This window comes from Microtus oregoni, unplaced genomic scaffold, assembly GCF_018167655.1.
Source record: "Microtus oregoni isolate MIOR12 unplaced genomic scaffold, Mior012 000018F_ref0000195, whole genome shotgun sequence".
Taxonomy (NCBI): Eukaryota; Metazoa; Chordata; class Mammalia; order Rodentia; family Cricetidae; genus Microtus; species Microtus oregoni.
Genome location: NW_024543077.1, coordinates 8,779,225 through 8,792,605, shown reverse-complemented (window position 1 = coordinate 8,792,605; position 13,381 = coordinate 8,779,225). Strand labels below are relative to the sequence as shown.

At 36.4% G+C, this 13,381-nt stretch overlaps 1 protein-coding gene across 1 annotated transcript in view; it reads left to right on the top strand.

Moving 5' to 3' along the window:
• The window catches only part of LOC121458956 (semaphorin-3C-like), a 150,925-nt gene that overhangs the window by 74,730 nt on the left and 62,814 nt on the right, over nucleotides 1-13,381 (top strand). The window contains exons 3-5 of the mRNA XM_041668397.1: nucleotides 640-800; nucleotides 1,839-1,901; nucleotides 11,618-11,737. Coding sequence (XP_041524331.1) covers nucleotides 640-800; nucleotides 1,839-1,901; nucleotides 11,618-11,737 — 344 coding nt within the window. The remainder of the gene's footprint in view (nucleotides 1-639; nucleotides 801-1,838; nucleotides 1,902-11,617; nucleotides 11,738-13,381) is intronic.

Sequence of the window (13,381 nt, the reverse complement as noted above, 5' to 3'; positions counted from 1 at the left end):
TAGATTCCTTGGTTTATATTGGTCAATCAGTTTTGTCATTATGCCATTCCATTCCTTTTCAGGCAACTATATTGTTGAGAGCTCATAGGTGTATTTTCCCTTATCTAGCCACAAGCATCCCGAGCTACTGGGTATTAGAATCTTTCCTCTGCCTCTCCTATAATGTTTTCTGTGCCTTAGGTATAGAAGTTGCACCGCTGATGTATTAATCAGGGTTAGATATCCCATGGACACTTAGTATCTGCATTTTGACCAGTTGTGGATCATTGTAGTAGTCTCCATCTGTTGCAAAAAGCTTATTTTAAAAGAAGAGAGAAATACACTAAGTGCTTGCAATACTGTTAGAAATAATATTAGTTTCAGGAAATGGCATTAATAGCTTCACGTCTAGAATCTATGTCTTCTTAAGCCACAAGTAGGTGGCAAAGCTTACAGTACCAGGTATGAGTTCCCCTTTAGTTAGTTTGACGTATAAGCTGTTGGTTATAGTAAAGATACAAGTAGCATTGTGGAAACATCTTTATCAAAGAAGAAAGATTTGCAAGTTGTTTTTGTATTTTTGGTAAAGCTTTGAGTAAAAATATAGAATTATAGAACCAAGCAATCTGTTTACCATTTCTTTCTTATTCACTATTTCAGAGCTCCGAGAAACCAAGACCTCTGAATATTTCAGCCTGTCCCACCACCAGTTAGACTACAGGATATTACTGATGGATGAAGATCAAGACCGGATATATGTAGGGAGCAAAGACCACATCCTGTCCTTGAATATCAACAATATCAGTCAAGAACCTTTGAGTGTAAGTTTGTCATTTTCATGAGGGATGTCTTGACATTATAGGTATTTAAAAGAATTCAAATACATTAAAAATAATATATATTAGATTAGAAAAAGAGAAACTACTAGACACCTGGAAGGACACACACACCAAAGTTACTTTTTACTTTGCTGCTGATAAATATATTTAGTCTATTAAGTCTCAGAAGTTTTAAAAATTGATTTGAACTCCTCAAATGATTGTAAAAACACTCCTTGTATATTTATCCATTCAAAAGAAAAAGGAGTGAGTGGGGGAAGTTTACCAGGAAAACCCTGGATAGAAAAGGAAGAAGAAGCATGTCTTCTGTATGTAATCAACAGAGGGTGAGGAATACAGCTGCTAGCTGCATCAATATTTGAATAACCTACATTTATCATTCTTTTGCAGTAAGAAAGCAAAATCAAGCATCAATGAAGTAAAAAAAAGCAAAACTGTGTTAATGATGTTTATCATAAATAAGACACTTTGCATTTATTATTTTAAAGGATGACAACTCAAAATTTATTCTTTTCTGGACCAGCAGCAATTTAGAATGTCAGCACAGTGCTTCACAGGGGCTGTGGTTTCATTGCATGTGTTACATTGTTGAGGCACATGAAGACTCACTTTATTAAATCTGTCAGTCTGGTTGTGTTGTTTACCAAAGGTAATACTCAGCTAATATAGACAACAAACATAATTCATAATGATATAAATGGGACAAAAGTGTGAGTCCAACAGGCAAAATGTGCATTGTATTTAGCACACTTATGTTTGTAACAATTTTATTTAAATACATAATTATAGATGTCCATGTGTTCCGGAACAGGTTTTGTTAAAGAAAACTGGATGAGCAAAAATGAAATGGTCAAACAGGATAATAGTCAAATAGCTTGAATTCTGAAGCTAAATGAAGAATTAGGAAAAACAAAAATAGTAACACCTTACAGAAACTACATAGTCAAAAGCACATGAAGAATGGTGGGCTGCTGTGTGCCTGACTGAGATTATACAAACTTTATGTTTCTTCCTGAGCAGGTTTTCTGGCCAGCATCAGCAATCAAAGTTGAAGAATGCAAAATGGCTGGCAAAGATCCTACAGTAAGTAGTTGAAGAGCACACACAGACACACACCACATAAAAACACACACAATACATATATGTACAGCGCCCTACTTACATACATCATGCACCTACAAACATACCTACTTCCACACACAGTCATACTACATACACACACACAGACACACACATTCATACATACACATGCACATCACACACCCACTGCCTACATCATACATACAGTCATTACATATACCACATACACACAAATATCACCACACACAGACACACACACACACACACACACACACACACACACACACACGCATGCGCCAACTACTTAGTCTTCAGATGTATATGGTGTGAGAGCAGACTGGGATTAATGATGTTGGCGATCCTTGGCTGAACAGATATTAAAAATGTAATGCAACAAGCCTGGAATTCTTGGGCCATCTGTAACTTTAGAATTCCTGACTGGTTAAACTTTCCTGCCTTGCTTTCATTCTTTAATGCAGACACTTTTCATGATTGATTTCACCAATAAACCTTTTTCTGAGTGACTGCAACCTGCAAAATTCTCAGCGGGCTGCTGGAAGAATGTTAATGTGAGCGTCTGGAGTAGCTTCTAGATACTATGGGAACTATTCCTAGGATTCTCAGTGAAAAAACAGTCGTGAGCCTGCACACTCCAGATAAATAAGTCCACAGTGATGAACAGTACATTTGTCAAGTGAAATAATTACCAACCACAATGAAAACAGGTATACACATAGACAAATGTGAAGTGCAAGACTTGTACAAATTGGAGTCCCTTACACCAGCTTCAGTGGAAAGAGTCAAGCAAGGGACCTATATTGATTTCTATGAATGACTTTCTGTCACTGACGTCAAATTATTCTTGAATATTCCATAAGAAATGCATTTAACTGATTTTTCATCAACACAATCCTGCATATATATCATTCACATTTTTCCCTCAAATCATGAAAAATATCATAATGGACCTAAGTATCAAAAATATACACTGTCATAAATAATTTTGTAAAAGACTTCTATTCAATATTTTTGCTCAGTTATTCATTTGATAAAGAACATTATAAACCAGTTGCTTATATAGCATAATTCTAGTTACTAAATATATAATTTTTATAAACACAGACTTAATTTTGTTTTTTTAACCCTATCTAATTGAAAAAAATTAACTTGCCTTTAGTGAGCAGGAAAATAGATTTAAATTAAGGAATGCAATAGAAATATGGCTATTATATAGAAAATCTAGTGTGTTTATACACACACACATCCAGGTTTGAGAGGATCATATGAAGTAGTAGCCTCAACTTTGTGTTCAGAAATGTTTGGCTGACCACACAAGAGATTCTGAAAGGATTAAGTGTAAGTGCTATGGAGAGGCACTGAGACAAGTTAGTCATGGGGGGGGGGGGGGAACTAATTCATAATGAAATAATTTTTTTAGTATGGCTGACTCTCAAGGCAGTGTCTGATCTAAACTTCCATAAAGGCTGGGAAAAGTCAAGGCAAGAGCCTTAAGCAGCTCTTTTCGACCTATAGGTCATCACCCCTTTGGGGAATCAACAACCCTTTCACAAGGATCACTTAAGACCACTGGAAAACACAGGTATTCACATTGAGATTCATAAGAGCAGCAAAATTAGGATTATAAAGTAGTAATAGTTGGGGTCAACACAACATGAGGAACTGTGTTAAAGGGTCGCCGCAGTAGGAAGGTTAAGGACCCCTACTCAAGATGGGTCCTTAACCATCTGTGTATTATTCCACAAGCGTTCTTGGGAACCATGACTAGGAGTGACTCAGCTCTAATACTTACATTTTCAATTTTATATTTCATTCAGTTAACAGAACTTAAAAGAGGAAGAAGAAACATGAGAACATATAGTTACAATCTAAAGGAAGTTTAGAGGGTGGAAATCCAGGCGAGGGGAGAATGTACATTTTGTTAGCCTTTCAGGGAAATACAAAACAAAGCAAAACAAAGCAGGGTGCTGTGCTGTGGAGAATGGCGATTTCCTTAAGCTATTCTTCTAATAACTGGGCACGAGTTGAACCATTCTCCTTTCTCTGCTAGTGAAGACATTTCCCACTGAAGCATGTCTGATCATGTCTTCCTTTGACCACAATCATATCCCATGGCGATGTTACTGAGTTTCCAGATGTTTTGTTCAGGAAGGTTTGCATTTCCAATTGACTGCAGTTGCTGCAGGGCAAGTATGTAGACTGTAGATACGTTTGTATACTCCTTTTCCAAAAAGTGATCTTTATTCATCTCAAGCGTCTAGCCAAGTCATTTGACCTCTTTCTCCCTTTGGCAAAATAGAAATCTATTATGTGATAATTAAAACTTATCTGATAAAGTCTTCAGTATGGGCTTAACAATTCCCCACAATTCTATTATGCTGTAATATCAAGCATTGGAATAGTGAATTCTTCTCTATGTCCAATAGCTACACAATTGAGAAGCCATCCATGACGAGATCTGTCCTATGCATTTTTATGATTAAACAGGAGAGGTTTTGCTTTTCCAGATAAAAATGTTGAGTTCTGGGAAATAATAATCTATGAGATTTTTTCAACTACCTACTTTATCTGTGTAGGAGAGACTTTGTAATAAATATGTCTTGTGTCCTATGTGTGCAGTCCTTACAGAGACCTCATGTTAATCTGATGTCAAGGAGACAAGGCCAGTGGGAACTCACCAATGAGAAACAGCTATTTGAACATTCTATAGACAATGTATTTTATTTTAATTTTCATTGACACCAAGTGTTTGCAAATATCTTCACACTGTTGAAATAGTTGCTACCCAATAACATAGCATTTCACCTTTTAAAACATTGTACTTGAGTATTTTTTATTAGTGGAGTTTCACACATGTTTTGGCTGTAGCCATCCTCCTACCACAGCTTTTCCCAATTCACCCTGATTGACTTTTTAAAAGCTGTGAAAACCAGTGATTATGAACAGCTTTTGTGTTAATGAGTTGAAGGCAGTATGCATACATGGCTTTTCACTACACAAGAATGATTAGACATATATGTAACAATTATGAGACACCATACTCAAATTTAATGGAACAAACCAGGCGCTGTTCTATGTGTTCCATTCGAATCTTGCAAGCTATTCAGTTATGCAAAATAGAAATTGAAATGATCGTGATTTAAAGATTAAAAATCTGAGAGAGTAAAGAGAATGAGAACCTAGTACCGAGTGTGAGTGCCATGGCCCTCGTCTGGTGGAGAACAGCAACCCTAGACCCTGATCTTCACAGCGAAATTGCATGTCTTGCTGGGAGAGAACAGAAGGGCTACAAAGACACAAGGCAAATAACAGTGAAGCTGGGATATTTTGCAAAGCTTGCTTTGATAGGTTTGAGAGAAACCATGCTAACTATATCTTTTAACATTACCCTGTGTTTCATATCAACAATAGGAAGCTTCACTTAAGTTAAATCCTCTTTTTCCCCCATCCTTTTGATTTATGCTGTATCTGAGTATTAACTCCAATTGCTCGGGATTTTTGAATTTCAAACCATCTTCTGAGACCTTCTGGTCACGGTACACTGGCTGTTCTCTAGAAAATCTTCTCTTACCACTGCTGGACTTGGAGCTCCTCCTGTGTGTGCTCCTGAAATGCCCTACCACTTACTGCACCGACTCTTAATAATATGTCTCTCTGCACTAATTGGAAATGCTGTGTGGCAAATGTCATTATCCACTATGCCCAGATTTGCATCTAGAAAACTTCATCAAATCTAAACAAGTTCGGAATAGCAAGGAAGGCAATTAAGCAAGGGATTCTGTTCAAAGAGTTTATTAGGTACTGGAGATGTGACATGGTAGATGAGGAGTTTGCTAAGGCTCTTAGACTAGCAATCCCTAGAGAAAATGTATGTATTTCAGAAAAACAGTTTGCTATGTTTTTTTTTTAAATATATTTATCGTCTCTTAAGTAAAATAGAAAGTGGGAGTAAAAGTCCAGAAAAACAACAGAAAGAAACCAGAATTCATATTACAGAAATTTCATTTGTAAATGAAATCCATATCAAATTGTAAATAAACTTATTTTTAAAGGAGATGATAGGAACATAGTTTAGTTTGCAAGTGTATGCCTAGCATATAAGTCATCCTTTGTGTCCTATCCCAATATTATGGAAGCCAAGCATGGTGGCACCCTCCCTTAATCCCCGCCCTTGGATCAGAGGCCGAGTTGTCAGTAGAAAAAGAGTTAGCTAAAGGGTAGTCAGTGCTACAGGAGATACTTTCCCAAGATAAGGGGCAAGAGAGTCAAATCCAGCAGCATTTTAAACATTATACCAGATAATAAATATTCTACAATAATTATTTATATTGAGGGTAATTTATCATAGTGGAAATACAGCAAATTTTCTGTTCAATTAAAGAGGACATAGGCTATTTTATTTTAATCTTTTAACCGACAGAAGTTAACTTTATAAAGTAATGACATAGGTCTGTTTAAACATACAATTTAGAGACTGTAGGCATAGTTCTTGAATTGGTTCAGCATAGATGATGGTCTTCTCATTGGACAAGGATGGAAGGGATGCTTTCCATTACCTGACAAAAACCAGGATAAACATACCGCGTATTGTGGTCTGGCTCTAAAATACCCCTCAAAAGGTTGTTTTTGAATGGCTCACTCTTCATTTTGGGGCACTATTTTGAAGGTTATGGTGTTTTTAGAAGATGCCCACTTGACATAATAGGTCACTAGAGACTTCCCTTTGAAAATTGTACCTATCTTTGATTCTAGACTTCTTTATCCCCTTTTTGGTCCTTGCTGTGTGAATGCTTGCTACCACAATCTCCCACGACTACATTGCCACCCTGCTATGCTTTCTACAATGTGATGGGCTGAAATATTCATTTATACATAATATGCTTGGGTATTATGTATATGTATACATACATATACATACACATGTATGTGTGTGTGTATATATATATATATACACACATATATATAATAGTATGATCCATGGAGCCATTATAGGGTTTTTATTTTGCTTATTATTGAAGTGAAATCCCCATATACATGTAATATACCAAAATATATATGTGTGTATGTATATATACATATGCATGCACATGTATGTTTTTGGAGTCTCTTGGACAACCCTGACCAAGATAGGGAATGCTCTTGAGATCACAACTCTAGCCAAAGAACACACAAAATGATTATCAAATACCAAAGGATCAGCCTTCAAATATATATATATATATATATATATGTATGTATATATGTGTGTGTGTGTTTGTGTGTATGTATATGTAAACACTCACATATTCACAACATCAATTAAAGAAAAGAAAGTCCATGAATTTGAAAGAGAGAAAAGGCAGAGGTACATAGCAAAGACTGGAGTGAAGAAAGAAGGAGGAAGTAATGTAATCATAATCCCAAAGAAAATGAAGAAGGCATCTTTGTTATTTATTTCCACTTAAGTGCCCAATAGCAAAACTTTTACACATTAGTATTGTGAAGAGAGCCAGCACTAATTGGGAAGGACAGATGGCCTGCCCAAATAAAAGTGTTCCCACAGCCTTATTAATATATTGCTCAAAGCAAATGTTATTACTGCTATTTTACTGATGCAAAATTTGAATCACAGACTTATTAACACATAGAAAAAGCTTAAGCCAAGGTTTAAATCCAGGTCCCTGGCTCTGTGGCCTGCTCATTTGATTATTACACATTCCTATCAGAATCTCTCCTGCCCGTGTGAAGACAATGGCATGATGAGAGAACCACTCCAATTGTTTCCTTGTTCATGACACGGCTCTGCATCACACTTACCTCTCTAGGACAGTCACTCGACAAAGAAAGAGACAAAAAGAAGAAAGTTCTCATCAACTCATGGAATTGGTTTTCTTTTGCATTTTTTACATGTGTGTGTATATGTGTATGTGTGTGTGTGTTTGTGTTTATCAGTGTGTGATTGTGTATGTGAGTGTAACTCCCTGCTGAGGCCAAAAAAAAAAAAGAAAAAGAAAAGATGTCCAATACCCTGGAATGAGAGCTATGCACGGTTGTGAGCCACCTAATGTGACTCAAGTCTCATGAAAAATCTAGGGTGCTATCTCTCCAGCCCCGTGCCTTGTTTACTGATTATGTGATTTTCATTAGGAAAATTCTTTTTTTATTCATCTTTAGTGCAAAGACTATTCTGCAAGACCCAGATGAAATTATACTTCTGCTAAAACTTTATACCGAGTTCATATATGAATGGGTTCATGTATGTTTTCGTATGCAATCCCATGACGGCTCCATGGATTCTACCACAGCATAATATATATTTGAATGGAGAAAGTTGGCCTGGCATTCAAGTGTTGCTAAACCTAGATACAGTGCCTTAACAAATATTTGTTGAAGAGAATTTATACCACAGTTTAGGTTAGAAATAAGGTCAGGAACTGATGCTCGGCAATGGAAAAGCAGAGCTGAGAGATGGGGCTGGCAATGATCAGCTCAACTGTTCAGCATCACGTTGTTCTGGGGAGGAAGAGGTGGGAGGCTGACTGGGTATGACGGGGTAAGAGATTGTCTACTGTTAGCAAAAATGCTACAGAAATCCGGACACTGGTAGTGGCCACAGTCTCCATCTGAGGTTAAGAAACTCTATTTAGTCTCTTTTGGAAATCAACTTTCTTATTAATACATTGAAAGTCGGCTACTTAATTGAAATATTGCTGTAAGAGTTAAGGCAGTCTATGTATGTGGATGAAAATCTTAAAGACACGAAGATACTAGGTTTGTGTAAGTACTAAATACTGAAAAGAAAAGTGAGTTCTTAATGCATGCATGTACGACAATGTACAGGAAAGTATGGATTAAATATTATTCATGTGCTTCAAAATCTTCCTTATAGTAGCTCCTTGTGTGAATTTGGAAAATTAAAAACAACAAGAGCCTCTGTGGTTTATTTTTCTGAAGGGAACAGAGTTTTAGAAAGACAAAAAAAGAATTCATGTAAAGAAGAAATATACACTTAGAGCACATGCCAGTAACAAAGCTAAATACTGAGCATCCTGGGAGGTACTAATGATAAAATATATAACATAGTTATATATTATAAGACACTTAGACATATGTGATAACAAAAGTATATCCATAATAGACACATGCAGAAATTTGAAGTGATATAGTTTTATCTCAAATATAAAACTATGTTGTTGACATTTTCCTTTTAGTATAGCAACAATTTACCAGAGAAAATTGTCTACAGATCCTAAGATATGGCAGATGTAACCTTTCCTCTCTAAATTTGCACTAAATTCATGTTTTATCATGAGGTCATCAGGACAAAATTCCAGACTGACTGATCATGAATGTGAAAAATATAAGCGTGGGTCTCTTTGCTCACAAATCTTGACATAAGGCATGTTATATACACACCACCCTTTGGTTTTACCGTTTCTTCGGGGTATTATGTTATCAATTCTAGCTATATAATTCATCTCCAGGTAAATCTAAAAATAGGTGTCAAGCACAACACTGTATATTTAACAAAGATCGTTACTGTCTTCACATTAAAATAAAGTGTGTAGCCTAGAATTTAAGGATTAATTTCTTTGACATTAGAATTAAAGACTGGTTAATAGTATGATTAATAGTACATAGTAGAAACATCTTAAAATTCTCATCACAAAAAGAAATTTATACCATTTGACAAGTAGAAATGAATATTAAACAAAACTGATGGAATATATAAAATAATATAAATGTTTAAATCAAGTTTATCTCCTATTTTTGCATTGTACTTTGTTCTACTTTGTAGTAACATAAATACTGGATATGCAACACACCTAGATATGAAAAAGGAACATGTATTGTAGACTATCCAGGGAGACACTACTGCTTGAAATATTTTATAGCCTTTATTATACAAATTATACTTCAGAGGAAATTTTTTCTATAAAATTCTTTGAGAGAAAATAACTTTGTACAGGTATATCCTTCTGTCTCAGGCTTGATTAATTTATAATCGGCAAAAGTAATGAGCATTTCAGTGGCAAAGTTTGGGATGATTAATTTGGCCACAGAGAGCTCACAAACTGCTGCAAGGTAGCAGGAAATTTAGAAGCAGAGCAATAACATCCTTGCCAATTTAGTTTAACTGGAGTCTGGTGAAAAACAGTCTTAAAAAAAAATAAAAAAGGTATTTGGTGGGGACCCAGGGTAGAGAGAATGATTCCACCATTCTTCATAGAAGCAGCAGCTCTTCAGCTATTGTAAGGTGGCTTTCCTCCCTCAGTTGGACAGGGTAGCCATGTTCACCATTGGGAACTCATGATGGTATGGAATGTGAATGAACACAACATCATTTCAAATATGTCTGTAGTGTGTGTGTGTGTGTGTGTGTGTGTGTGTGTGTGTGTGTGGTAATTTAAGGAAAACTAAGCAGACAAGTAGTGGTATGTTTGTACTATGTTTTTTTCATTTACTTGTTTTTGTGTGTGAATGTATTTGTGGGAGCAAGTGCAAACACAAGTAGAGGGCTGAGAATAAGTTTTCAGAGGTGTTTTTCTAACACTGTGGGTTCTGGGGATGAAACTTGAGACTTCAGGCTTCGTGGAACGCAACCTTAATCATCCCTTGCTAGCTGGACTCGATCACATAAAAGGATTAAGCTTGTAGAACAAACTCTGAAGTTTAGAGCATACACATTTATACAGGATCGGCTTGGATGATAACTGAGCAGTTACAGCACTTACAATGCAAACGGCAAGTGTAAGGACCAGAGTTCAAATCCAGAGAGGCCGTGTGAATGCTGTTCTGGGTGGGCCTTAAGCCTGGCCACCTGTCATTTTAGTGCTCAGAGGGTGGATGTGATTCTCTGAGGTAATCCAACCATGTTATCCATGTCTGTCAATTCTGGGTTCAATTGAGAGGCTCTGCCGTGGTGATAACATGAATAGAGATAGAGGAAGATACCTAACATTTAAATCATGTCTCCATGCAGAAGCACACATGTTTAACACACATAAACATAAACACACACCCACACATACACAAGAAAATTATCAACAAAAACCTGAAACGGAGTATGAAGCATTTCAACATAAAAAAAGATCATTTTTATCAGTACATGAAGTTGGCTGCTTGTTCAGAAAACAGATGAATGGAATAAACCAAGCTGTTCTGTTATTGTTATCTTTGAAAAGTTCTCTTAACAAAAGCATTGAGTAGTTAGAAAGTAAATATGCAAATGATATCTAAATCAGATAGATGGGTGTGTTGAGAGCATTTTCATACAAGTCTTTGAATTAAATAGGAACAGCAATGTTTGTTCACCCGAACTCTATAAGAATAGAAGGTTTGGTCTATTCTGTTCACTGAAAATGCCTGGAGTTCTGAAATCACCTGGCTTACGTTTTTCAAATCTCTGTTGAGGTGTAAGGTCCTCTTTCTGCAATAGTGTTGGAACTACTGCTGAGTAGCTGAATATTTCAGGATGCCAAGTCTCAACATTTGATTTCTTATTTCCGTAAGTTAAACGAGTGTTTCCTGAGGGCATTTACAAGTTTAGGAAATTTCTCTATGATACAGACGAGAGCAGGTATCACGTCATGTCTACCGCCTACGTCACATCTCAGGCTAACGGAGCTGCCGTGGGTGGAAACAGAGCTGCCGTGGGTGGAAACAGAGCTGCCGTGGGTGGAAACAGGGCACGGTCTCACTAGCTGCTTTCCTTTTGCCAGCATGGCTGTGGGAATTTCGTCCGTGTCATCCAGACCTTCAACCGTACTCACCTTTATGTGTGCGGGAGTGGCGCTTTCAGCCCGGTGTGCACTTACCTAAACAGGGGAAGGAGATCCGAGGTAAGCCTGACGGGCTCACTTTGTTCACTTGGGTGTTAATGTCTGATGCTTGATGCCATTTCAGAGTTAAAAACATGGGAATTCAATGACAGTAAAATATTATCATGTTTTTACAAACACATGTATATATATCATTTTGATTTTGTCTGCCAACACAAGCTAAATTACACTCTTTTGTCTTTCAAATTAAACATGTTTACTTGTTTCTGAATATACAGGTTGTAAAATAAAGGAAAATGATAAATTTATAGTTGTATTAAATATAAAGCACTAAAGTACAGAAATAATGTGTTTGTACTTGCTTTCATAATTATATATATATTCATTCTTATGTTTTAACTTCGGTACACGTTATGTGTATGTAATTTAAGAGGTGTTTAAAGCAGGATATGAAATGTTTTGTTGAAGAAAGCTTTGTAAGTTGATAAATCGTGCTTTTGTTTAAAACTAACATTACCCAATGCTAGTTCATTCTCACCTTACTCTTTTATTCCATATGGTGATATGAGTTGTTACAGTATGGTATTTGCTAAATACTAGTTAGGCAGTCAACTCGTATTCTGTCAACTGTAAGGTCATCTGGGGATCTGTGGTGTCAAAGGCTGCCCTGTTATCTTAGGACGGTGGCTGGGACTAGCACTGTGCAGAAATAAGGAGCCATCCCCATTCTCCATTCCTTCAATTAGCTGCATTATTTCCCTGAAAACATTATTTTAGAAGCTAAATTATTGAAAACTACATTTAGTGTTGTAATAGAAGCGGCGGGGCTGTGTCCCCGGCACCCAGCCGCCCACATGGCTAGCTTATGCCCCGAAATAATTACACGGAAACTGTATTCTTTTAAACACTGCTTGGCCCATTAGTTCCAGACTCTTATTGGCTAGCTCTTACATATTAATCTAACCCATTTCTAATAATCTGTGTAGCCCATGAGGTGGCTTACCAGAGAAGATCTTAACCTGCGTCTGTCTGGAGTGGGAGAATCATGGTGACTCCTTGACTCAGCTTCTTTTTTCCAGCATTCTGTTCTGTTTACTCCACCTACCTAATTTTATGTCCTATCAAAGGGCCAAGGCAGTCTCTTTATTTAACCAATGAAATTAACACAAAACAGAAGACTCTCCCCCTTCAGTTTAGTTTGTTATTTAACTTAAATTTAGAAAGTCCAGTTCTTAAGTCATGTCTTATTTGACTGTTAAAGATAAGAATTATGGGAAAACCCACAAATATCACCATTAATATCCTTTATAAACTTTTCTTCAGTAAAAACCAATTTACTTTGCTTCTAATGTTGAATAAAGATTTTGCTGTACTCCATTTTATTGAATTACATTTTGTACAAATACTTTATAGATACACATATATAATTAAATGAACATAGTCATTAAAGACTAATTGAATAATTATCATTGGATCTCAATTTTTTTTTCTAAATGGGACTCAAAATTCTACCGAAATATTCACAATCTTAAAGGGAAAGTAGGCATTTTGGAAGAATGCTGCCAGATGCACTGAGCTGAGCATTGGGGCCACATGCATGTGATCAACGTCAATTCTGCTAGTTGATAAGCACATGTGGTCTTTCCATTCCTAGTGTCTTTGTCAAATTCTCTCCTCAGTATCCTAGACTTCACTGTAGAGGTT